This window comes from Orycteropus afer, unplaced genomic scaffold, assembly GCF_000298275.1.
Source record: "Orycteropus afer afer isolate SDZICR_OR568_19922 unplaced genomic scaffold, OryAfe1.0 scaffold00013, whole genome shotgun sequence".
Lineage (NCBI taxonomy): Eukaryota > Metazoa > Chordata > Mammalia > Tubulidentata > Orycteropodidae > Orycteropus > Orycteropus afer.
Window position 1 is genome coordinate 12719309 of NW_006921600.1, and position 27373 is coordinate 12746681.

At 41.2% G+C, this 27373-nt stretch overlaps 1 protein-coding gene across 1 annotated transcript; it reads left to right on the forward strand.

Annotated features, from left to right (window-relative positions):
- Window positions 1-1221: 1221 nt before the first annotated feature.
- Window positions 1222-16632, forward strand: NEK2 (NIMA related kinase 2). The gene is made up of 8 exons (XM_007952854.2): window positions 1222-1317; window positions 2877-3094; window positions 3389-3629; window positions 6078-6160; window positions 7022-7148; window positions 8484-8706; window positions 10749-10874; window positions 16406-16632. Exons 1-8 carry the CDS (start codon window positions 1222-1224, stop codon window positions 16630-16632), a joined length of 1341 nt encoding a protein of 446 aa, XP_007951045.1.
- Window positions 16633-27373: the final 10741 nt, after the last annotated feature.

The following is a 27373-nucleotide window of genomic DNA, read 5'->3' on the forward strand; positions in this document are numbered from 1 at the left end:
GTGTCAATCCATCTGGTTGAGGGTCTTTCCCTTTTTCGCTGACCCTCTACTTTACCAGGGATCTCTGGTGGCGTAGTGCCTAAGGCATCTGACTGCTAACCAGAAGGGTAGCGGTTCAAACCCACAAGCGACTCTTTGAAAGGACGATTGGGCAATCTACTTCCGTAATGATACTGTCTTGGAAACCCAAGGAGAGGTCGCTATGAGTCAGATCTGACTCCACTGCAGTGTTTGGTTTTGTTTTTGGTCTACTTTACCAAACATGATATGGATACCCTTCTCCAGGAACAGCCCCTTCTGACAACAGGACCAAATTATGTGAGAAAAGTCTGGCCACGCTGGCTTCTAAGCAGCATTCTGGCTGCACTTCTATAGAGTGCTTAGCGTACATAGTCCTGCATCATCCCACTGCCCATTGCCATCTAGTCTGACTCATAGTCACCCTTTAGGACCGAGTAGAACTGCCTCATAGGGTTTCCAAGCCTTTAAATCCTTACAGAAGCAGATTGCCTTATCTTTCTCCCGAAGAGTGACTGGAGGGTTTGAACCTCCGACCTTCTGGTTAGCAGCCAAATGCTTTAACCACTACACCACCAAAGCTCCTTTCCTGCATCATAATAAGCACTAATTCGCGCATCTTTCAGTGAGGAACTGCATTTTTTTATTTTTGCACTCAGCTTCCACCTTCTTCAGAACGCCGGAATTCAGGGACCAGGTTCAGGGTACTGGGAGAGAAGGGCATTGTGCAAAGGAGCGTGGGTACTTTGACAAGTCAGAGTGCAATGGTCAGAAGGCAGTTGGTTGAAACTGCGTGCAAAGGAGTTTCAGAAGGTCTTGTGCCTAGGTTACCTTGGCAATTTCAGCCAGAGGGCTAGACCTGCGGAGACCTGCGAGCCGCCGCTTTCTTTTCCCCGCCCCTTTCTCCTCAGAGGTTGAAATCCGACGCCGACACTGACGCGGACGCGGTTGCCTAGTTATACACTTTTCCCAAGATGCCTAGGGAGGTGTTGTGTTCCTCTTACCCAATCAGAGAGTCGTAGTGACCCCACGGACAGCCAATAGACTAGGAGGTCAGAGCCCGCGACGGTTAAACGGGGCTGGAGGCTGGGCTAGACAGTCTATCTGCCTCGGAGTATCTCTGCTGCCTGGAGGGTCTCTGGGTCTGGCGCGGCATCTCCGCGACCTGTAGGAGGCAACACGAGCCTGGGGGCGGACCTGGCCATGCCGTCCCGGGCCGAGGACTATGAGGTGCTATACACCATTGGCACGGGCTCCTACGGCCGCTGCCAGAAGATCAGGAGGAGGAGCGACGGCAAGGTGAATACTGGCCTCTTCTTCCCGGTCCCTGTTTCTGCTGTGGCTTCGACCTCCCGGGAGCGAGCGCCCTGAGCCCGGAAAGGAAGAGGCTTGGAGTTGTGGGTCTCGAGGGCTGGGTACCCGGAAGAGTCAGCAAGTCTTCCCTAGGTCTGCGTCAGACAGTCTGTCTTGTGTCGCCGAAGGGGTGGGATATCTGTATCTATATGTTGTTGTTGTTGTTATGTGCCGTCGAGTCGACCCCGACTCATAGCGACCCCTCCTTGGGTTTCCGAGGCAGTATCACTACGGAGCTCTGGTAGCATAGTGGCTAAGACACTTGCCTGCTAACCAGACGGCTGGCGGTTCAAACCCACCAGCCACTCCTCGGAAGGAAAGTTGGGCAATCCTACTTCCGTAGTGATACTGCCTCGGAAACCCAAGGAGGGCTCGCTATGAGTCGGGGCCGACTCGACGGCACATAACAACAACAACAACAACATCACTACGGAAGTAGGATTGCCCAACTTTCCTTCCGAGGAGTGGCTGGTGGGTTTGAACCGCCAGCCTTCTGGTTAGCAGTCAAGTGCTTTAGCCACTATGCTACCAGAGCTCCCTGTATCTATATACATATATGTAAATATAATGAGTTCTGGTGATGTAGTGGGTAAGGCATTTGACTGTTAACCAAAAGGTCGGTAGTTTGAACCCACCAGCTGGTCTGCGGAAGAAAGATGAGGTAGTCTGCTTCCGTAAAGATCTATAGCCTTGGGAACCCAATGGGGGTCACTATGAATCGGAATCTACTCGATGGCAGTGGGGAGATTTTGTATGTATGTGTATATATATATGTGTGTGTGTGTGTGTGTAGTGTATATATGTATATATACATATATATGTGTATATGTATGCATGTATATATGTGTGTGTATATATATATCTGTATATATATATCTTTTTTCCCCTTCTCATTTCCTTCATTTCTCCAAAGTCCACCCTGGGTGACACGTAGCTAACTCAGCTACTTTTTTAGAGTATTTAATAGCAGTCGTCTCAGGTGTCAGAAAGGGGCAGGACCACCAGAAGCTGAATTTTATGCCTTGCAGTCAGAAGTCATTTAAATACCCGTTATTAGGATTATTGGATTCAGTTTGTTCAAGTACCTTTCACAGAAAGAAACAGTGGTTGCGGAAACAGCCTGGCTGCTGATTGAATGGGTCTTTACTAAGGTCTCTCCCTCCTGGGAAAGCTTGGACAGTTGGAATTGCCCTGGACTTTCCCCTCTTATGCTTTAGCTTTGATTAAACAAACTTTTTAACTCCCAGTAAACATCTTAGGCTAGGGAGCTGGGGGACAGGGCATGGGAAGTTCATATACTACCCCCCTATAACATCATTTACCATTTAAAAATGAAAGATTATGAAATAAACGCAGGGCACCTTAAGTTTATTGAAATAAATTAGATGATAATGACCTTGTTAACAGGACATACTTAATAAAAGGGCAATGTTTTAAGCTTTAGAACTTTAATTATTTGTTTGGAATATAATGAGTTCATTGATACCCTTTAATTCTTATTTCAGATATTAGTTTGGAAAGAACTTGACTATGGCTCCATGACAGAGGCTGAGAAACAAATGCTTGTTTCTGAAGTGAATTTGCTTCGGGAACTGAAACATCCAAACATTGTTCGTTACTATGATCGAATTATTGACCGTACCAACACAACACTGTACATTGTAATGGAATATTGTGAAGGAGGAGACCTGGCTAGTGTAATTACAAAGGGAACCAAGGAAAGGTAATGCAGTCTTTTAAATGTGAACTGGAAATGGGTCTAGGTTCATTTTGGTTAAACATCTTGTTTTAGGATCTGAGAGTGCTTTGTTTAGTAATATGAAAGAGTGTTCTATATGTTAGGTGGGTCCACTGTACTTTAGAAAGTCCTTGGTGAATCAGTGTCCACACACCCATAATTATCAAAAGAATAATTTATCTTCTCATTTGTATACTTTAAAACCTAGTAATTGACATCATTCCTTCTTTGTAATGATTTTATTCCGAATTTTAAGTTGCATAATTACCTTGGTTTCAGACAATACTTAGATGAAGAGTTTGTTCTTCGAGTGATGACTCAGTTGACCCTGGCCCTAAAGGAATGTCACAGACGAAGTGATGGTGGCCACACTGTGCTGCATCGAGACCTGAAACCGGCCAATGTTTTCCTGGATGGCAAGCAAAACGTCAAGCTTGGAGACTTTGGACTAGCTAGAATATTAAACCACGACACGAGTTTTGCAAAAACATTTGTTGGTACACCATATTACATGTCACCAGTAAGTATTACAGAATTTAGATAGTTCCTTTAATGTCTTAAGGCTAAGCATTCAAATGCAAGGCAATTGAGATTTTTGTTTGTTTCTTTAGTTATATTCAGTTGCTAAGAATAATATTGTTTCATTTTAAACTGTTATCTTTTCCAAACTGTCTACCAGACTATTAAACTCTTTTATATCAGCAATTCAATTCAAGCTTTTATTGCGTGACTCCATGTGCTAGTATTACGAAGATGAAATAAGCTTTGTCCCCACTTTCAATAGCATTGTTTCCTAAAGTGCGAGCCCTGAACGCTCACACTTGGAGTGCTTGTTTAAAGTCCAGATTCCTGAGCCCCAAACAAATCCAGAATTGAAACCTCTGGGCAGGTCCCTGGACTCAGCTTTTTTTTTTAACTTTTTATTTTGGACTCTATTATAAATGTATAATTCCCATACATTTAACTTTATCCATTAGGAAAAAATAATAAACAAAAGGCACATCATATTGAGAATTAAAGAGTTCCATACACAAAGAAATCCTAAGACAATACAATCTGATGCAAGGTGAGCCCCTTCTTGCTAAGGAGGTATCAGGTGCCAATGGGAATATTTGTTGAATTTGTGATTGGATTCCTAATATCAGTGTAAGAGCTCTACTCTTGTTAAGGTACTGGAAGGAGTTTTGACCAAATGTCCAGCAATAGCATGGTGATTCTGCAGAAGTACCCAATGCAGAGGAAATTCTACCATGTGCTTTGGACTCTATTTTAATAAACTAATTCTCTAAATGAATCTTATGAATGGAGATTCATGGCTCAAGAGGCTCACTCATGATAACTTGTGTTTAAAGTGTTAATTTTTTCTCTTTTGTTGCCTTTCACTTTTATGCATCTGCAGAGTCACTTCCATTTCAGCTTCCTCTATGGCTAGATATATTATTTGCAAAATTCCTCATCATTCTAAGGAGCACTGCTATGCATATTTTTGTAGGAATTATTCTTTGTTTCTTTTTGGTTATTTCCTTGGAGGATAGCTTTCAAAATGAAATTACCAGGTAAAAGGTTATGAAAGAACGGTTTGTGACTCTGTGGTTATTGCCTGGTAGGTTACTGAAAACTTGAATCAAGAGCTATACCACTAATATGTTAGTATATGAAATCTGAGCAGATAAAGATGAAGAGATATTTATGCTTGATTTTTTTTTTTTTTTAAATTAACAAACATTTCTAGGGTTTTTCAAGTCGTTTTTACTTATGTTAACAGATCTGATTACAGTATTGTTGTTGTTATGTGCTGTCAAGTCGGCCCCGACTCATAGCGACCCCTCCTTGGGTTTCCACCCCTCCTTGGGTTTCCGAGGCAGTATCACTACAGAAGTAGGATTGCCCAACCTTCCTTCCGAGGAGTGGCTGGTGGGTTTGAACCGCCAGCCGTCTGGTTAGCAGGCAAGTGTCTTAGCCACTATGCTATAGAACTTTGTAAATTAACAATTTTGTTTTTGACTAAGGTCAGACATGATCAGAACAGTACCATTTTCACATTGGATCAAATTCCAAATAGAAAGCCTTTAACATAAGGAGATTTATCTAGAGGTGGTTCTTGAAAAATTTGACACCTACACAATTCTTTTGTTCCCTTTCCTTCCTGCCCTTGTAATTAGATCAGTTCAGCCTTCCCTGAGGTGTTGGTTGTAGAAAATGGTATGAAACTCTCCTGTTGGACTTTAAAACACTAATCAGCCTCCTGGAGATTTAGTTACTTGCCTCTGTGCATCTGTTGAGAATAACAGCAATGGCAGACTATTGTACAGTGACAACAGTAGAAATAAGTGGAAGAAAGACAAACAATTAAAATAGTGAGACTATTACTTACTGCCATGATTTACATGATACACTAAGGAAAAAAAAAAGAATCTAATTAGCCATTTATGTCTAGCCATTTAAATATAGGCTAGATAGATGCTTCAGTTATACTGGAAATTCTCTCTGTTTTAAAATGGATTTTCTAGGTTAGGAATATCTTAAAGGTAGAGGTTTTTCATACTCATGTTTGAATTACCAGTGTCTAGACTATATATAGTGTATACTTAATAAATATATATTTAATGAATTGTATGTGATGAAGTGTATCAGGACAAGATTGTTGCCTTTTTTTCCCCTTCAAGTGTAAGGTACCAGCTTTTGTTATTGGGATGCAAGGAGTCACACAAGCTTAGTCAGCCTTTTGTATCTGAATTTTTGCTACAGATATAAAATATTTATAGTTATAATACATAATTCTGAATATGGAAAGTATTAAATAAATCATAAATATATAATTAATAGTTTATATGTAAACTTATATAAAGTATATATTTTTTGAGTGAATATTACCAAACTTTAAGGTTCCATTTTGTCTCAAGTAATTTTATAAATTTTAAAACAAAATTAACTCCTAATCCTTTTACTTCTTTTTTCTCCTCCTAAGGAACAAATGAATCGTATGTCCTACAATGAGAAATCGGATATCTGGTCACTGGGTTGTTTGCTGTACGAATTGTGTGCATTAATGTAAGTATGATGATGAGGAATTCCTAGTCTGCAGATTAAATTGTTCATCCCTTTCCCTGTGTTCAGCTTTTTGTGCATACATTCTAATGAAAGCATATTCAAGTCTGAAAGAATTGTACCTTGGGTGTAGATGGACAGGTTTAAAAATATTTACAAATTAAGTCTATAACCCATGAGGCCGGGTCTTGACTTCTTCAAGCTACTTGACTGGTTAGATGCTTCCCTATTAGATGCTTAGTTTAAAAGGAGAGCACAGAGGTCAGGTGGGTAACTTAAAGTTGCTGTAAAGACATGGGAGAGGTTTGCAGAGGGAGCTTCAATTCTTTCCCTTTTATCTTCTTGTCATTTGTTTTTCCCCTTCTAAATTATACTGTAGAGCCGTGGTTCTCAACTAGGGGCTTCAGGTTAGGGACATTTAACAATGTCAGAAGGCTGGTCGTTCAAACCTACCAGCCACTCCTCGGCAGGAAGACTGGGCAATCTACTTCCCTAGAGATAATGCCTCAGAAACCCAAGGAGGGGTTGCTATGAGTTGGAACTGACTTGACAGCAGTGAGTTTGCTTTTGGTGTTTTTATTTATTTATTTATTTTTGAGATATCTTTGGTTATCACAGCTGAGAGTGCTACTGGTCTCTGGTGGGTAAAGGGATGGTGCTAAACATCTTGCAATGCACAGGACAGCCTGCCACAACAACAAAAGTGTATGACCCTACATGTTAAGAGCTAGGTTGAGAAACCTAGCTATAGGGGGGAATCACAGAAGTAGAAGCATAAGTCCAAACTAGAGCTTAAATTGTACTTTTGATTTGGTTTCTGTTACACATTTTCACTTTTAAAATTTCTTGTTTTTTTTTTTTCAGGCCTCCATTTACAGCTTTCAACCAGAAAGAACTGGCTGGGAAGATCAGAGAAGGCAAATTCAGGCGAATTCCTTATCGTTACTCTGATGAATTGAATGACATTATTACAAGGATGTTAAATTTAAAGGTAAAGAGTATAAAATTACATATTGTCCATTTCTCTCAGTTAAATTTTGGAGTATATGCTCTTATAGAGCAACGGACACTGAAGAAACATTACAAATATTTCCTTAGCTAAATATATTCTGTTAACACAAGTGAAAACCAAAACCAAGTCAAACCCATTTTGTCAAATCAATTCCAACTTATAGCAACCCTACAGAACAGAGTAGAACTGCCCCATAGGGTTTCCAAGGCTACACATCTTTGCAGAAGTGGACTGCCACATCTTTCTCCCATAGAGTGGCTCATGGGTTTAAAGCACCAGCCTTTTGATTAGTGGCAGAGTGCTTTAACCACTTTGCCACCAGGGATCCTTAGAACAAGAGAAAACACATATAAATATGACAGATTGCACATCCTTGCTAGCCTACCTTCTGTGCTTTTCTTTATTTCTCCTCCTGCTCACTGCCCTGCTAGCAGATGGTTGGTAACAAAAAAAGATTACAGAAAGGATCAAAATGCTCAATTACCCCTGTCCTTGCCTACCTTAAAGTGGTAGGTGGTAAGGGAAAGGGCCAGAAACAAGACTTTCCTATTCCACCTCTAGCTCTAACTGAGAGTTTAGAGATAAGAAAAAGAGGAGTCTAGAAAATGTGGAGGGAAAATAGCTTGAATAAAGAGATTGATTATGTGGAAAAGATTTGGCCATGGGCTGGAGAGGGAGATGTTCTGGGGATCAGGCTGATGTAAGAGGGGAAGGAAATGCTATAAGATCATGAAAGGATACAGATGAACTAATAAGACTGAAGGCTAGTGAGAAAGTATCCTGCTTGAGGTAGCTTAGAGAAACAAAGGAAGTAACCGGTACCAGTTACCTTCAAGTTGATTCTGACATCTGGAGACCTCCTGTGTGTCTGAGTAGAACTGTACTCCACAGAGTTTTCTCATTGGAGGGAAATCACCAGGCCTTTCTTCTGAGGCATTTCTGGGTAGACTGGAACCCCCAGTCTTTCAGTTAGGAGCCAAGTGTGTTAACTGTTTGCACCACCCAGGGGCTCCTTCTCCTAAAAGAGACCTCTGTCAAGGACCAGCACAAGATATCCCAAAGTACTTCAGGGCCTCCTTGGGAAGGTTAAAAGATTGAAGGGAGGAAAAAGTAAGTTAAATCTGGAAGATCTTGTGGACCGGGAACCTGCAGTTAAAGCCACCAATGGACTTATTTTTTGTGATATTTAAGACTCATCTGAAAAGGAGTCCTTTCTTTTGTCTTGGAAATATATGCACCTTTTAATGTAACCCCTCTCTTAGGATGAGCATTCTGATATGAAATCTGGCTGTAACATTGCACATTTATTCCCAGGATTACCATCGACCTTCTGTTGAAGAAATTCTTGAGAGCCCTTTGATAGCAGACTTGGTTGCAGAAGAGCAAAGAAAAAATCCCGAGAGAAGAGGGCGACGATTAGGAGAGTCAGAAAAGTTGCAGCAAGATTCCAGCCCTGCAGTGAGTGAGTTGAAACTAAAGGAGCAGCAGTTACAGGAGCGAGAGCGAGCCCTCAAAGCAAGAGAAGAAAGACTGGAGCGTAAGTCTGAATGGGGGTTAAAGCAAAAAAGAGCTGTGGAAGGGTTATTTTGATGCGAGTGAATATTTATTCAAACAGAGTATTTTACATGTGTATATTTTATTAGAACATTCTTATGAACACTTGAAACACCAAAATATGTATTGTAGACTATATAAGCTTGCTGGCCGCTTTGTGCTTGACTTCTCTGAGATCAGTTGTTAGGCATTATATTGTTGGACACTGGCTGTCATGGCCCTCACATATAACCATTCTACTTTGCTTATAGAGTTATTTTTCCCTTCTCTTCTTTAAATACCCTGAAGTTTTTCTATTGTAAAGGAAGGTCTTGGGATTTGTTTCCTTCCGTAATAAAAAATTCATTGCTTCTGTCTTCTGAAATGGCTACTTTAGCACCACTTGGGGTCTAAAATCCTACCGTGTAAGATTAGATATATTTAGGCAATTCCATAGAGAAAATGTGGGTACAAGATAGTCCAGGTTTATAAATAATACTCTGATGGGCATTGACATTGACTTGATGGTATTTACTGGGTAGGTGCTATTTAGTTTTGAGAGTAAAAATCTGCCCACCCCACCAAGATGGGAGCTGCTGCCAAGGTTTTAGAATTATTCGAGGTAGCAACTGCAGGGAGGCTTTTCATTTAAAATGAATTTTTATGCAGGTTGTTCTGTGACATTAGCTCCAGTTTTCACAACGTGTTAGCATTCTCATTATTTCCATTTGGTATGTTCTGTTTCTATTGATCTCGCTTCTCCTCCCCTCCTTACGTTGACCATTTGGTCTCATATAGTTGATTGTTTAAGGGAGCACATTATTTATGGGTGCTAGAAGCCAATCTCGGAAGGAAGATGGGGCAATCTACTTCCGCAGTGATACTGCCTCGGAAACCCAAGGAGGGGTCGCCATGGGTCGGGTCCGACTCGACGGCACATAACAACAACAACAACAGAAGCCAATCTATTATTTGCTTGAAAGATGACCTTCCAAGTTCAAAGTGTATCTTAGGGGAGTAATTTCAGGGGTCCCTCTAGTCTATTATCAGTCCAGTAGGTCTGACCTATTTTAAGAATTTGAAGTTTGTTCTACATATTTCTCCTATACTTTCTGGGACCCTCAAATGTGTCCCTGGTCAGAATAGTCAGTAGTGGTAGCTGGGCACCATCTACTTCTTCTGGTCTCAGGTTAGAAGAGGCATGGTTTGTGAGGGCTATTTTCCCTGTGAACTGGTTTCGTCTTTGAATCTTTGATTTCCTTCATTCTTTTTTGCTCCAAATGAGTAGAGACCAATGGTTGTATCTTAGATGGCTGCTCATAAACTGTTAAGACTTCAAAACACTACTTACCAAACTAGGATGTAGAATTTACGAATTTAAATGTGCCTATAAAGAATCTACTGCATTGGTTGATGTTTTACTTTTTAATGACAAATATTATGTAGTATTGTGAGATATGCTTACTATATAGCAAGCTCATCTGGAAACCTTTTGTTGACTCTTGTCAAAAGATCCTATAAAAAACAAAACAAAATTTGTTCTTAAAATTTTTCTCAGTGTTTTGTAATTTCATATATCACCTGAAATCTGAGTACTTTCTGAATTCTGGGCCATGAAGAAATAATAGCTTAAATAACTCCTGAGTTGTGGTTTGTTTGTTTCTATTTAGGTGCCTTTCATTCAGCCAGAAGGAGGTTTTGTACTGTGAGGCCAGGCAAGGTCCTGAAAATCAACTATTGTCTGCTTTCAGTAGACAGCAGAGGTGGCTTTAGTTGTTGCTTCCCACACATGATCAAAGGTTGAAGCTAACTCTGTACTTGTTTGCCTAAAGTCCTTGCACGATAATGTGAGCACCATATCAAAACACTGAATTCAAAGCTAGCATGGTCAGGTTGACCAGGGTATACAGTAAACACTTTCAGAAAACATCACTACCAGTGGTCAAACATGATGAGACAAAGAGGTAAGATTACTAAATGTAAATTAGCCTATACCCAAAGCCACTTGTTCATTTCTTTCTTTTCTTTTCTCATTCTTTTTTAAAGAGAAGGAACGTGAGATTTGTATTCGTGAAAGACTTGCAGAGGATAAACTGGCAAGAGCAGAAAGTCTGTTGAAGAATTACAGCCTGCTGAAGGAACAGAAACTCCTATCTCTAGCAAGTAATCCAGGTATGAGAACTAACTCAGTGAACAGGAACTAGTGCCCCAGTGAAGAACAGTGTGTAAGTGTTGCTCTGCGATGACTGTGGGAGCTCTTTTGATTTACAAAGTCTCAAAGTTTAAGATGTATTTCATTGAATATATGCCCTTAAATAAGAGTTCTGTTTAGCAGTGGTTTATCTGTTGGGTTCATAGACCTGAGGCCACGAGTTGTCATAATTTCTCCTTTGATTTTATTTACCTGATTAAAACTACATGCTTAGTATTTGATATCTACTTTTTAAAATTAGAACATTAAAAAAAATATTAAGCAGTCCAAGATTTTTCTCTGGTTTTATCAAAACTCTACATTTTTAGACTCAAGCTTCAAGCAAAACCTCTAACATTGTAATACCACTGCCCCTCATCCTTATGGAAAGTGTGCCTTGAAAGGTGTGAGAAACTAATGTCAGGGTAGGCGATCATTTTTGGGTCATTGCTAAGTCCCGTTCAAGTTGAAATACATGTTTGTCAAAATTTTTATGGCCCCATTCTACATCTGTCCTGCATGTTTCTGTCTTTATTCAGTCTTATAGGTAGAAAACATTGACTTTCTCCTGGTCCTGTCTTTGTGTGTGCGTTGTCCCACCACTGCTCTAGTGAGGTGTGGCATTGTGTAGACAATGAATCAACATCTAACATAGTTTCTTCATTCCATAGTTTGATCAGCCACTCTTCTGCTGATCATTTTGCTGTTATAAATAGTGCTGTGATGAACATGAGCATGCATGTATCTGTTCCTAGCCTGGCTCTCACCTCTCTAGGATATATACCTAGTAATGGGATTGCTGGGTCAAATGGTATCTCCAATTCCAACTTTCTAAGGGATCACCATATTGCTTTCCACAGTGGTTGTGTCACTTCACAGTCACACAAGCAGTGTATGAGAGTCCTAATCTCTCCACATCCCCACCAGCATTTGTTATTTTCTGTCTTATTGAACCTTGCCATCAGTGCTGGGGTGAGATGGTACCTCATTGTTGTTTTGATTTGCATCTCTCTGATGGCCAATGATTGTGAGCATCTCTTCATGTATTAGCTGGCAACCTGAATATCCTCCTTGGTGAAGTGTCTATTCATGTCTTCTGCCCATTTTTCAATTGAATTGTTAACTCCTTTGGTGTTGAGGCATTGGAGTTTTCTATAAATCTTAGAGATAACCTTGCTAGATATGTAATTATTGGCAAATATGAATTTGTTGCTGTTATTTTTGTTACGTGCTTTTTTGTGGTGTCGATGTCTTTGTTCCATATAATTTTCTATACTGAGTTTTGTTTATGAATAGTGTTATCACATCCTTTGTTGCTATTGTTTTAGTATTTGCTAAATATTTGTGCTGGTCCTCTTTTTTATTTTGATGTGAAGGTTTATCATTTTTCTGAGGTTAGCCTGTGATTTATAGTTTTCTTCCCAAGCTTAGAACAGTTCATTCTACCCGGAATTTTTGTTGACATCCTTACCATCTAGAAGTTCTGTAATGACACAGATTTTTTTCCCTCTTTTTGGTTTGTAGTTGTCCTCATTTGTCAATTGTCTCTGGTTCCCTGTTTATAATCTTGTAGGCTTATTTAATTACCTTGGCTACTTCCATAGATGGGTTGGTTTCTGAGTTATATCATCATGTGTGTTAATGGTCAGTTGTTGTTGGCTGTTGTTGCTTCTCTGTCCAAAGGGCTCCCTTTAGCATCTCTTGTAAGGTTGGTCTGGTTTTAACAAACCCCTTAATATCTGCTTATCTGGAAATGTCCTAATTTCACCATCATATTTGAGGGGCAGTTTTGCTGGGTGCATAATTCTTGGTTGGAAATTTTTCTCTTTCAGGGTTTTATATATACCATCCCATTGTCTTCTCGCCTGCTCTGTTTCTGCTGAGAGATCCAAGTTCAGTCTTATTGGTTGCCCCTTGTAGATAACTTTTCATTTTTCCTATGCTGCTCTCAGGATTCTTTGTCTTTGGTTTTGGTGATTTTGATGATGATATGTCTTGGTGATTTTCTTTTGGGGTCTATCCTGTTTGGGGTTCGTTGGACTTCCTGAATGGATATATTCTCATCTTTCATCATATCACGGAATTTCTTCTCCAACAAATCTTGGACAATATTTTCAGTATTTTTCTTTTTCTCTTCCTCTTCTGGAATTCTGATTACACGTAGGTTATTCCTTTTGATGGTGTCCCACATGAACCTTTGGCTTTCTTCATTTTGTCTTGATCTTTTCTCTGATTGATCCCTTTCAAAGACGTATTCAGGTATTTGTCTTAAATCTCATTAATTCTGTCTTCCATTGCATCAACTGTATTCCTTTGCCCTTTTAATGTGTTATCTGTTTCTGAAAGTTTAGTATTAATCTTCTGGATTTCCATCTGTAGATTTAGAATCATTCCTAATTTTTAATTTATTTTTTCATTTTGTTCTTGTATTTTCTTCCAAAATTCTTCTAGGGTTTTGTCTGTGTTTTCCTTGATCTATCTCTCAATCCTTTGAAGATACCTAAATATAGTTCTTTTTAATTTGTTATCAGGGAGTTCCATTGCTGTGTCTTCCTCAGGGATGTGTTTTGGGTCTATATCCTGGTCCCTTGTTTCTCCTGCTTTATCTTGCTTCTTTGTGTGGACTATGATGCTCTGTTGTCTCCGAGGCATTGTGACATTTTTGTGTTTATATTTAATTGGTGATTGTGTGTTGTAGTGACTTGCCCACGATTTTCATTCTCTTTGTTTTTTTTTTTTTGTATGTTATCTATGCAAGCAGGGTACTGTGCTGTGCTCCTCTGTTCGCTAGTTGGCAGCATTTATATGCTCACCATCTGTCTTCTTTCCTGTTGTCAGCCTCTTGTATGTCCCTGCTGAACTTGGCAAACAGAGCCTATTCTTAGGTCCCTGGAATCTGAATGAGAATCTGTCACCTTAAAATCCAAAATGGTTGCCACTTGTAAACATTTAAAATGGCTGTGCCCTCGATCACTTTAAATATTCAAAATGGCTGCTGCGTGTAAACAATCAAAATGGCTGCGCCCTTCGGACAGCGGAAAGTCAACAGGTCAGGTTGTCTCCCTTGTTGCTGTTTCCTTCCTAGTCATAGGCCACCAGCACAGTCATCCCTGCAGCCCTTGGTGATCAGGGCTGACCTTTAAGTCAATTCTCAGATCCCAACACCACTTGGAAATATCCAGGCTGTTGGTCCTGTCAGAGTAGCTGACAGTGTGCAGCTCCGACCATCTCCGTACTCACTGTTTTTGTTCAGGTTTTTCCACAAGTTGCTGCCTAATCCACTTCTGTATAGTTCCTTTCAAAGCTCAGGGCTCCAGGATTATCTTCTGTATCACTGTCAGTTGATTTTTCTGTTTTTGTTGAAGAGGGTCTGTGTCGCTTGTTTGCCTATTCCTCCATCTTACCAGAAGTCCTGTGGATTTCTTTATGATACTAATTATTTTTAAAAGTTTTTTATTCATTTTAAAAATTGAGTATATGAATTTTCAATGAAATTTAGTCAGAGTTCTTATGGCTCCCCTGTACTATGAAGGAAAGGCATCAATTAAGGCTGTCATTTTCATCTTTAATAAACTGAGAGAATCTGATTACATCAGTGATCATGACAGCATTTTGTTAATGGTGCTGACAAAAAGAAATTACTTCAGTTGCTTTGATGATTTTCAATAACTTTACAGTGAGTAAGTGATAGAAATGAAACTAGTGATAGAAGTAAATGAAATAATAATTGACTTCATCTTTGTTAAAATAGCCTCCTTATTTATTTCGTTTTTTAGCTATCACTATCTACCATTTCAGTATTTTTATGATACTTGTTTCAGTTTTTCTTAGACTCCACATTGCTATCCATAAAAGTAAAATAGACTTAGATCATGGTCCTGGTAATAGAGTTAGGAGGAAATTTTTATCCAGGCAGTTTTCATGCATTATTGCATGTGTCATTGCAGAGCATTATTGAAGGTCCTAGTGGGGACTGCTCTTCTAGTTAGAGAGTTTATTTACATCTTTCCCTGAATAGCCTTTGAGAGAAGGAAGAAAATACCTAGATAAGGATATGCTTCATTTTCTAGGGTAGAAAATGAAGCATATCCTTATCTAGGGACCCCACCCTGTATGTGAACCATGGCAGGTACCTAAAAGTAGCTATAGGAATCTAGTATCCACTGGGGTAGGAGTCATTTAAAAATTCTTAGAACTGAAGGTACCAAGTGTGCCAGAGCTCTAGATAAAAAACAAAAACAAAGCAATGGGAAACAGGTGTCATTTTGAACTCAAAACAGTTCGAAATATCCTCTTCCCAGCCCTGGGCTATAAAATTCAAACATGAAGAAAATATAAATATTATCAAGATCATCACAGTAAGCAGCACTATCTTCTTTTTTTTTAAAAGCCATCCTCATTCTAGTCAATGAACTTCATTCTTTTTGTAAATACTTGTCTTGCTTATAAAACTATCCTATTAGTAATGTAATGTTGGCTTGTAAATTCACTGTGATGTTTATATTCTTTGTTTTCCTTTTTACTGTATTTAACAGTGTATATTAAATTTATTCTGTTGAACTAGATATGAACTGACTATGGTTATAAAAGATGGACTTATTTGAAACAATGGAGTTAAGGTCTTAAAAGCAATCCACAACTTTGCTTTGAAGCAGAATCAGTGTCTAAAGCGGGAAGTCAGAGTCCTGTGACAGCCGGAAGGAAGTGGTTCTCTGTGCTGTGTGCTCCTACCTGGGGCCTTTTCCGTGTGGTTCTTTGGCCTGAGTGCTCTTCCCCCAGATAGCAGCAGGCTTACCTCCTCCTCACTGTCATCAGGTCACTGTCAGAAGACACTTACTGTGTGAGACTTACTCTGTTCACTCCAAACACCTTTGATTCCCTTTCTCATGTTATTTTTCCCCATAGCACTTATCACCATCACTTATTCGTCATGTGTCCTTGTTTAACTGTTTATACTGTTTCTATACTGTTGATTTCCCTGGTCATTACCTTTTCCACATTAAACTTATTTAGGTTCTATTTGAAACAAGTTTCAAGTCAATTAAGCTACTCTGAATGAAGTGTTGTTGAACTCTTAACCAAAACTGTGAGGACTATATAAGAATGAGCCCCGGTTCCCATGCTTTTCTGCAAGTAATGTTTTCTAGATAGAGTGGTACTGTTTTCAAGGATAAGGATAAATAACACTGATTTCTAGAAGTTTTATGTTAGGGCCCATAATCTCTGGTGGGTTAAACCTTAGGAGGAGAAGTTGATTGTTAAGAAAGAAAAATGTATGTGCCTTGATATTTGGAAAATTCAAGGGTTATTTTTTCAGTGCTGTGGACTAACAGGCTGACTGATGTCTGCCAGCCACCACTCCACTTCACCTCTTACCTCAGAAAGTAAGATAGGTGCCTGGCAGTCAAATGAGCACCGAAGAGTGAATAAGTATTTTTGGATAAATATAGGTGGGGAGGAGTTGAATTCCTGTTCTAGTAATGCAAAACCCTTTTTATTTTTCTTTTTAAAGACCTTCTTGATCTTCCATCCTCAATGATGAAGAAGAAAGTTCATTTCAGTGGAGAAAGTAAAGAGAATGTCAGGAAGAGTGAGAATTCAGAGAATCTGCTGACGTCAAAGTCCAAGTGCAGAGACCTAAAGAAAAGGCTTCATGCTGCCCAGCTGCGTGCTCAAGCCCTGTCAGATATCGAAAAGAATTACCACCTCAAGAGCAGACAGATCCTGGGCATGCGCTAGCCTCACAGGGGGACACCAAGCTGCGTACAGTATTTAATACTGCCAAGCCTTTAAAGATTGATATTCAACTGCTGTAGCCTTCTATACTTGGTTCTGTGAGCCATGCCTTTTGTACAGTAAGCATGATACTTTGGAATTGCTTTTGCTGTTCTTCAGCAACAGTTGTAGAAACTGCCCACATTTTTCCTTGTTCTTTGTTTCTTTACCAGAAGCTAAGAACACTTCATAGAAACAATGACACTTTCCTGGCTGATTGGATTTTTAATTCCATATGCAATTAATACTGGAAATATAAGATGCCATGTTCTGAATCTAGGGAGTGGAGAGAAATAATGTTAGGAAAGAAATATTTATCCAGCAATGGCACTTACTGAGTTTTCTGTGTCAGAGTGGTGTGCTTACAATTGTCATGTCTAGATTTAAACCTGAAGTCTGAGGTTTTAAGTGTTCTTGTTTCTTAGGAAAACTTAACGGGATTCAAATAGGTCACAGTAACCTGACATCAAATCTATCACCTTTTGTGAAAATTCATCACTGTGATGTCTATATTGTTCTTTTCCTTTTCACTCTATTTAACAATAACTATTAAATTTACTGTGTTTCACAGTATGTGAGCTGGCTGTCATTTACCCACCTCTTTCTCACAAATTAAAAGAGAGTTCTTTCATTTTCCTGTGTTTATGTGTCAGAGGAGAGACTGTATGTGTGACTCACGGGCATTGCAGGGGAGGGAAGCACACCTGGATCTGGTGCTCAGGAGCGCCTAACTGCAAAGGCACTTCCCCCCATCTCATTAACCATCTCAAGCAGTGCTCCTCATCTGAGGGAAGAGGGGGAGGGATCTTACCCCCAGGGGACATCTTAATTAATTGGCATGATTGGTACTACTGACATCTAGTGGATAGAGGCCAGGGATGCTGCTAACCATCCTACCATGCACTGAGACAGCCCCCATCACAAAATGTCAATATCACCACTCTCAAGAACTCCAGTGTAGTCTCAAACTGCTAGACTATTTTCCCACCTTTGAAGGAAATTTATTTTGGATTTTGATGGATACTTTTATACGTCTAGATTTTAATAGAAATTAACCATTTTTGCTGTGCCCATCACATTTTTTCATGTGATGTTTTCCTGGCAATGCTAATCATTTTAGCTTAATGAAATAAGACCAAGTTATGAGGGATTAATAATGAGAGAAAGCAGCTCCTTTATATCAATTGCTTTATTATGTGGGTGTGTGGGTTGTTGTTGTTGTTATGTGCCGTCGAGTCGGACCCGACTCATAGCGACCCCTCCTTGGGTTTCTGAGGTGTGTGGGTAACATACTTCTCTATTAAAGACAAATAATCATATCCAAACATACTCAGAAACTGACTATCACATCTTTATGGTGTATCTAGAACTAGTCCTAATGGTACCATTTTGATAGAAATGTTGAGTATAACTCCTGCTTGGCTACATAGTTTGCAGGGCCCAGTGCAAAATGAGAATATGGGGCTCTGTTCAAAAACCAGGAAAAAGATACCATTAAAGGCAGATATAATGCCTTTTCTCTTTTTGTACAGACACACCCTGTTTATGGCATTATTTGCTATTTAGTGTTCTAAGTAAAAAACCAAAAACCAAACCCACTGCCCTTGAGTTGATTCCAACTCATAGTGACCCCCCCTTGGGTTTCCAAGGCTGTAAATCTTTATGGAAGTAGATTGCTTCATCTTCCTCCTGTGGAGCAGCTGGTGGGTTTGAACTGCTGACCTTCTGGTTAGCAGCCAAATGTCCTACCCACTATTCCACCAGCGCTCCTTGTCCCAAGTAACGGAGTTTTAGCTTTTAAATTATTAGTATAAATTTTGCCATTCACCTTTATATTGTACAATGCCAGTTTTAAATCCAAATATCAGAACATTGAACTTGTATGTGAAATCACTGAAATTACATAATGTGTATTTTGTGATTCATCCCTGAAGGGGGCCCTTGAGTTGGCCAGAGAGACAAACACACAATCCAGAATCAAGAAGGTAGGAGGAGGGAAGAAATGGCTTCCCCCCACAAATTTCAACCCAGCTAAGAGAGTGCTCCCAGGCATGGGGATACTTGCTGACCTTATAGACCCTTGAGGACCCATGACAGGCATAGACTCTATTGCCCCTCCCTCCAACCACCAGATCTGTGAACTGGACCCCTGCCAGGGGAGGAGGTTCTGGAGAAGTTGAGCCAGATGGTTCTCTTTCCTACAGGCCCACTGCCCCAATCTATAGTAAATGGGCAACCCCCAAGGATCTTTAAACCTCTAGACTGGGACTTAGTTTGTACCTGGATCAGGGGTGGGCAAGAGGCTTTCACCCACCCTCACTCCAAGAAATGGCTTCATGCTAGCTGCTTACCAGACATGCCATGGGGCTGCCAGTGGGGGGTGAAGGGGAGTGGGCATGGGGGAAAAGGGAAGCTGCTGTCACATATTGCCCCCAAAATGCTTTGGGGCATTGGGCACTCAACCCTGATCCTTCCCTAGACTACCCCTAGTGGGAGCTGACGGGGCTAGTCGTCATAGGGCAGATGGGAAGGGGTAGTAGGATGGGGCTGGGCACCAAGCGTTGCAGGAACATCTGGCTGAGAACCATCCTGAGGAGGGGGCAGGGGGCAGGACCATGTGTGAGCTGACTCTAAGCCTCCACACATGTTCATTGCTTCACTGATTGACTTACAAACACAAATTCAAAGACGGAAATTATTAAGAATTTCAAAATGGGGGGAAAAAATAATTTCAAGATGGCAGCCACAGAACATGAAATCCCAAGTGTGGAGCCCTGTGCGGCATATCTATGAAACCAACTTTTTCTCAAGAAATTCCTTTCCCACCTTGGAAAATACTGTTTTCATTTTGAAAACTGTGGCATGCTGGGTAACTTCTTTAGTTTTCCCCATTCCAGACTCCATCTTTATTTTCACTCATCATCCAAACCACAAACATTTATTAAGCACCTATTAAAAGTTGTTAGGAGCTCTGGTGGTGCAGTGGTTAAGGTGTTTGGCTGCTAAGCAAAAAATCAGTGGTTCAAACCCACTCACTGCTCTGTGGAAGGAAGTTGGGGTGGTTTGCTTCCATAAAGATTTATAGCCTTGGGAACCCAATGAGCGTTGCTATGAGTTGGACTTGACTCAATGGCAGTGAGTTTGGTTTGAGTATTATAAGTCACAGATGGGTGTTTTAGGTACTGAAGTTAAAGCAGCGAAGAAACATTGAAATTCCTGCCCTCATGAGGATTCTATCCAAATGGGGGAAGACAATAAACAAATAAACAAAATTCAGGGTATGTGAGTGATAAGTGTTAAGTATCCAAATAAAGCTGCAAAGCCAAAAACAAACAAACAAAAAAAACCCAAACAAACAAACAAAAAAACAGCAACAACAACACAAAAAACCACACTGCTGTCAAGTCAATTCAACTCATAGCAACCCCTCCTTGGCTTTCCAAGGGGGTATCTCTACAGAAGTAGATTACCGAAGCTTCCCTCCAATAAGTGGCTTGTGGGTTTGAACCACCAGCCTTATGGTTAACAGTCAAATGCCTTAGGCACTATGCCACCAGAGGTAGGGATGCTGAAATGAGGAAGAAAAGGTAAGGAAAAGTGGGGGTTGAACGTAATTGGGAGAAGCAATAGGGTAGGGCTTGAAAGTGTGCCAGAGGTTGGGAAACTGAGGAGAGAAGTTTTCTTCTGATTATGCATCCCCTCTCCTAAAGCCAACAAAACCTTACTTCCTGTTTACTGTAAAACTTAGGCAATGATGATTGGTGACTAGGGCATCTCCTTGACAAGGGATATCCTCCCAAATCATGTTTCTCCATAATCTCTTTCTATAATGCCTTGTTAGATACCAATACCATACTTACCATTGCAGAGTTTACCTATTTAAATAACAATGACTTTAACCAATGTGGTAGTTATAGTTATGTGTCAACTTCGCTGGGCCTGGTTTTGAGTGGCTGAACAGCTGAATGTAGTTATTCCACCTGGTGAGATTGGTAATCACCTCCATGGTGAAATCCACTAGAGCAGCTGAATAGCTGCCTTAGGGATGTGGTCTGCTGATGTTGGCCAGGACTGTGCCCTTTTACTAGTTTGTCAGCCTGAGCAGCCACCAGCTGTTTGAGTGAAAAAAAGCCTCCAGTTTCAGTGGGCCAGGAGCAAGAGGCAGAGCTGAAGCCCAAGGTTGAGGGGCTTTCATCCAGCCCCTACAGCCTGGCACTTTGAACTCATACTTCTAGCCTCCTAAACTGCAAGAAAATAAACTCCTTTTTGTTAAAGCCATCCCATTTGTGGTATATTTCTCTTAGAGCAGCACGAAGTAACCAAAACACCAAGCATGGCCTGCTTATAGGCATTTGAAAAATTACATTTATTAACCAGCTGTTCTCAGGGACAGAAACCACAAGGTGGCTCCATGGTTCTGTTAGAGCCAGAAATTCCACACTTAATCTAGCCCAAGCAATTGGTAGTTGATAAGAGATTACATGTCAGGTGTTGGTTAAATACCTTATACCCATTATTTAATTCAACCCTCACAGCATCCCTGTGCAGAAGGTATTATTACCATCATATTATACACAGGGAAATTCAGAGATCACAGCTAGGAAGGGGAGGCACAGGTGGTATTTCAACCAAGGTCTTTGACTCTTACGCCAGTGCTCTTGACTATAACATCTACTGACTGTCTTCACAACTCAGCAAGAGGTTAGCTTTGTCCCCTAGACCGTCTGGTTTCTCACAGTGGCAGGTTAAGGGTGATACTTCATGACTTAACCCTTCTGAATGAAAGGTGGTCGCAGAGCCAGCACGGTTAGGAAGCTGGGGATCCAGGGGCCTGTGGGCTAGCAGAGATCCCAGTAAGAACCCAGGCTAAAGGGTTCAAGGGTAATTTGCCTTCCCCCTTTACCTCAGCGTCCTCTTTCTACCTCAGTGGTGTCGCGAGGGTTGGTGTCACCCAATACATGGTATCACTCTGTCCTCACAGACCTCCTCCTATACCAGACCATACAGAATCCTTAGTAATGCTTACTAACGATGATAATCATAGAATAATATGTGATAGTGTTGGAAATTGCTTAAATGTAATATTTCTTAGATTATATACCAATGACATTTTGAAAGTTTTTTTGACGTTGAGTTACATCATTATTAGCAACTGAGTGGAAGACTTTTTTTTTTTTTTTTTTTAATTCCTTCTTTTCCTTTAATTATGGGCAATCTACTTCTGTAGAGATACCACCTTGGAAACCTAAGGAGAGGTCGCTATGAGTCAAAACCAACTCCACTGTGGTGAGTTCCGGTTTTTTTGTTCTGTTTTGTTTTTGTTTTCCCGTTAATTGAAGAGCTCAGGTGATGCAGTGATGCATTTGGCTGCTTACCAAAAGGTCAGTGATTCGAACCCACCAGCACATCCATGAGAGAAAGATGAGGTAGTATGCTTCTATAAAGACTGACCACCTTGGAAACCCTATGGGTCAGTTCTACTCTGTCCTATAGGGTTGCTATCAGTCAGAATCAATTCGATGACATTGGGTTTTGGTTTTCCTTTAATTACTACTTCAGTCTCAAAAAAGTTATTGATATAGGTTCACAAATATTAATTACCACGATATTGTAGTGAAAAACACCAGAAAATTTGACAAAATCAGTGACTATAAAAAACATTGGCAGCAACAAAAACAACAGCGGTTCTTGTTGGGTGCAGATGAAACCATGTGATTTGAGGAGTCATTGTGATTGGACAATATAGAAAGCTCTGACTGGGCACATTAGAAGGTTCAGTAAGTAAATTAGCGTAGTGTTTTAGCCTTGTAGGTATATCGATACATGTAAGCTGGGCTTATGAAAAGTGTTTTTGTTGTTATAACGGACCACAGGGATATTTTTATTAAAAAATAATTTCTACTGAACCACGGCACAAAAATTTTATAGACATTTTTGTGTCACTCCCTCTGACAGTGTTACCTGGTTTTCTCTGTAACCCCCCTCCACCCCCCACAAGTAACGCCACTGTTCCACCTTATGACTCTCCACTTCTTCAAAAGATGCCCAGTGCCCTCAGGCTGCCCAGCGTCTTCCCCAGAGCCACCTCAAGCAGGCTGCCCTCCCTGAAGTATTTTATGCTTCCAGATGATCTCCTCATTCCAGGACAAAACTCACTCCTTTATACAACACTAGGTGGCTGGGAAATAGCAATACGTATCCCGACTCGATGGCAAATAACAACAACAACATTTGATTGTTGTATTTCACGGTGAGGAGAAGGGTGATGAAACCAGCCGTCCCAGAGGATGTGCCTGCTGCTCAACAGTTGATGGAGTGTGTGGGTGAGACCTTGGCTTACTTTGCCTCACCCCCAGGCCACCCACCACAACCTCCCCCTTCCCCTACACTGGAACAACAGAGGTCAGCTGCAGGAGTGTCTTCTACAGTGAAAAGGTTAGATTCAACACAATATTCAGAGGGGCCAGTAGGGGCACTCTATCTCCACGAAGGCACCTGCCCTACATTTCTGACACCATAACTACAGCAACAGCTCTAGGGTATCGCTCAGGCTTCTGAAATCCCAGATCACCACAGGGGTGGATAACCGACACCTGACTCCCTCTGGACCCCCAGCCAGAAAATACATGTCCCACCACACTCAGCCCCTAGACCTTCTCTGAGACAATCCACTGCATCTGGGTGTTCTGTCATTTTTACAGGAAATGTTCACAGTGGCTGATTTTATTGATACACTTTTAAAAATGACTTAAAATTATTGTGATAACATTATTAAACATTCAAACATACGGAAATATGTAGAGTAAAAACTAAAAGGTGAAATTTCCCTCGCCCATAACTGTCCTTTCTCTCTTGTCAAAAGAAGCTGTTCACAAGTTGGCATTTCCTTCCAGACCTTGTGTGTGTGTGCACATGTGTGAGGTGTCTCTGTGTAGGAGGGTCTGTGTGCATGTCTACGTGTATGTATTGTCTGAGTGTGTGTATTTAAAACACATTCACAGTGAAATCTTATTACATCTACTATTTGATTTGTTTTTTTCAATTAGCAATAATCCTATCTTGTTGGTACATACAAATTTTCTTCATTATTATTATTATTATTTTCAAACAGCTGTTTTGTATCCTCTTTTACACTCATCCTAAGATTCCAGGAGCACAGTTTTATTTGAGTCTTTGTGGAAAGTAGCTTGCCTTGGGTAAGTAACTAGCAATGGGGAGAATAGTCCTGGCCTCAAGAACTTAGGGCCTTGACAATAAGGTGGGCAGAGACCAGCATCTTGGAACCACTTACATTCTCCTACAAAGTAGTTCACCTGCACCAGCCCCAGAATCATTCTCCTTCTTGAGAACCTCATGGCCAATTAAACTGGGAAAATAGGTAAATAAAACATGAAGAAGACTCCCAACCAGGGTTGAGCTGGCCCAGAGCATGCTGGGAAAAATCCCATGATGCTTGGTAGAGTCTCAAGGCTCAGGCCCCTGACAAGAACCTCCCCTCTGCTCCCTTTCAGCTCCTTGTTGCCCCGCCTACCACAGGACAATGTCCAAGTGGTTCTTGCTGGGTCCAAACTCTGAACACTGACAGCTGAGACACGCTGACTTAGATATACAAATGCCCTGCATTTGGCATGCTTGTTTAACCTCTGAGCTTCAGTTTCCTCATCTGTAAACAAGGACAGTAATACTGGTACAGATTAAGTGGGATAAACTATAATAAAAGACCTAGAATAGCACCTGCCCATAAATTTAGTCCACTTAGTTCCAGGAAAGATTTAAAGTGGCTTATAAGAATACATGGGTTATAATAAAGTGTATATATTAAAAGCGAGGAGAAAGAAAAAACCTAGGGTGAAGCCAGATTATAATTAATTACACATTACCATTTTTGAGCCATAAATTTGAGTTTCCCAGTAGCCAAAGCAAAAAGGGGAAAAGCAGTGAGTTATCCCCTATTGTGGGTATTGTTGGTTGCCATCAACTCATGGTGACCTTGCACATAACAGAACAGAATGTTGTCCTGTCCTGAACCATCTTGTGATTGTTGGTGTATTTGAGTCCATTGGTTTGGCCTCTATGTCAATCCATCACAGTGAGGCTCAGAAAAAGTTGAACCACTTTGGGTATTAAAAGGTAAGGGATTTTCCTTTGTGCCCTTATAAAGGGCACGCTATATGGCAGAAGGGGAATATTCCTTGGTGACATCTGCATGTGTAATGCTGAGGTCCAGGGGTCTCCTTCTCACCTGTGCCCTCAACATAGGCTGGCTGCCAATACCACCCTAAACCCAAGGCAGCAGAAGCTTTCATAACAGAGATAATATTTTATGTAATATATTGACGTCTCCTTATCTTTCTCAGTTCTCTTCCTGGATGCCCATTTCCAAGAAGTCTGCCTTGGGGAGAACTAGGATGGTTACAGCAGGAATAGCGAGGGGGAAGGAAAAGTCAGAGTTCAGCTTGTGACATCTAAGGCACCAAACCTGGTTCTTGAGTCTGCAGTTGTAAAAATGGCATGGCAGCAGCGTCTGACCTCCTCTAACTTCACAGGGTGGAGGAGGAACAAAATCAACATCCTATGGCTGAGTCCTGTGAGGCAGGGGTCAGACATGCCTCCATCCTCCAAAAGTTTTACCAGTTCTGACACCAACAGTTGCTCCCATATCGTTCTCTACTTCTCTGCTGGGTTCAATAAGTTATTGCAACGGACACACAGAACTCACTGACATTGCTCACGATTCTGGGGTTTATTAGAGTTGTAACAGGTTACAAAAAAGACCTCTGGTGGCCCTGTGGTTAAAGCATCGGGCTGCTAACCAAAAGGTCAGAAGTTTGAACCCACCAGCTGCACTGCGGGAGAAAGATGAGGTAGTCTACTTCTATGAAGATTTTTCAGCTTTGGAAACCTTCTGTGGCAGTTCTACTCTGTTCTATGGGGTTGCTAGTTGGAATTGACTCGATGGCAGTGGGTTTGGTTATTTTGTAACAGGTTACAATTGAGGATCAGGAACACTCAGGATACAGTTCTTCCATTAAGACAGCTTTTTCTCAGCCATGCAGGAAGGCAGATCTCTCTCTGGCCCTTGGAGTATAGGCCTGGCTTCTGTCCTGCTCAGGCAAGTGTTACAAAGCTCTTTTAGCTCTGCTGATAAATGCCCAGAGGCACCCCACTCTGGCACTCAGCTTTCTCTCTCTGGGCTGGGAAGCCCATCATTCTGTCTTGTGCCAGTCTCTTGGTTCTGCTGCCTCTGCTGCTGCCATCTCTCAGTGCCTGGTTTTCCTCATCTCCAGCTGTCTCTGGTGTCACAACCCTCTGTTTCCTGGATAGAGGAGGCTCAGCGTAGGGATCTTGGATCCATAGGACATGCTCCACTCCTGGCTCTTCTTTCTTGATGGTAGTGAGATTTCCCTCTTTCTGCCTCCAGGATGGCTGATTTTAAGCCTCAAAAAAAAAAAAAAAAAAAAAATCCAAACTCATGGCCATCGAGTCAATTTTGACTCACAGCGACCCCCATTGGGTTACTACTTTGGTCACCTACTGCCGCTCTGACAAGAATATACCACAAATGGGATGCTTGAATAAATAGAAGTTTATTCTCTTACAGTGTGGAGGCTTTAAGTCCAAGTTCAAAGTGCCAGGCTCTAGGGGTTGGGTGAAAGCCTCTCAACCTTGGGCTTCAGCTCTGCCTCCTGCTCCCAGCCCACTGGAGCTGGAGGCTTTTCTTCACTCAGCTGCTGGCTGCTGAGGCTGACAAGCCCAAGGCTGACAAGTAAAAAGGCACAGTCCTGATGTTACCAAACGACACGGCAGGCCATTAATTCAAGTCCATTGAAAGTCCCAAGGTCGGCAGAGCGTGGCAGGCTGCTGAACAACGACATGACTACATGCAGGGTTCAAGCACATCATAAGCTAAAGCCCATGCCCCAAGGCTTCTCCTTATATACAGGAAGCAGACCGCATCCCTAGGGCAGCTATTCAGCTGCTCACAGTAGATTCTACCATGGAGTTAATTACCAGTCTCATCACGAGGAATACTATATCCATCTGCCCAGTCACTCAACCAGGCCCAGCCAAGTTGACACACAAATTTAACTATCATGGTTACCAAGGCTGTCAGTCTTTACAGAAGCAACTGCCTCATCTTTCTTCCATGGAACAGCTGGTGGGTTCCAACCACCGACCTTTTAGTTAGTAGTCAAATACATTAACCACTATACCACTGACCAATCCCCAAGTTAGGGTTCTGTACACCTTATTTCCATAGTCCTACTCTCCCCCCACACACAAAGGTGCCATGCACCTTATTTACATTATTAGCAAGCTATCCAATCCCCTTGGTGGTCCACAAGCTCCTCACACTTGCATGGTCCCACACAATCATCTGGTGGGAGTTCCAAAGACTATGGCTAGAAGAGCCATAAAACCAAGCAATTCTCTACACTGCAGCAGCATCTGGAAGCTGGGCTTTGACAAGAGAGAAAAAGATAGACCTGGAGGACTAGATCAGAGAGTCTGATGTTGCGGTGTAGTAAATTACTTAGTGTGGCTTTTCTACTCATAAGTCTTTGTAAACTCCAAGGTGGGAATTGCTATTAGCAACTGAGGAGATCCTGATTTTAAAGTCGCCCACCTGGGTTATTTCTGTTGGGCGTGGCACAATACAATGTTCTAGGAGGTTCCCACTCTCTCTCACGTGCTTAGAGTTCTG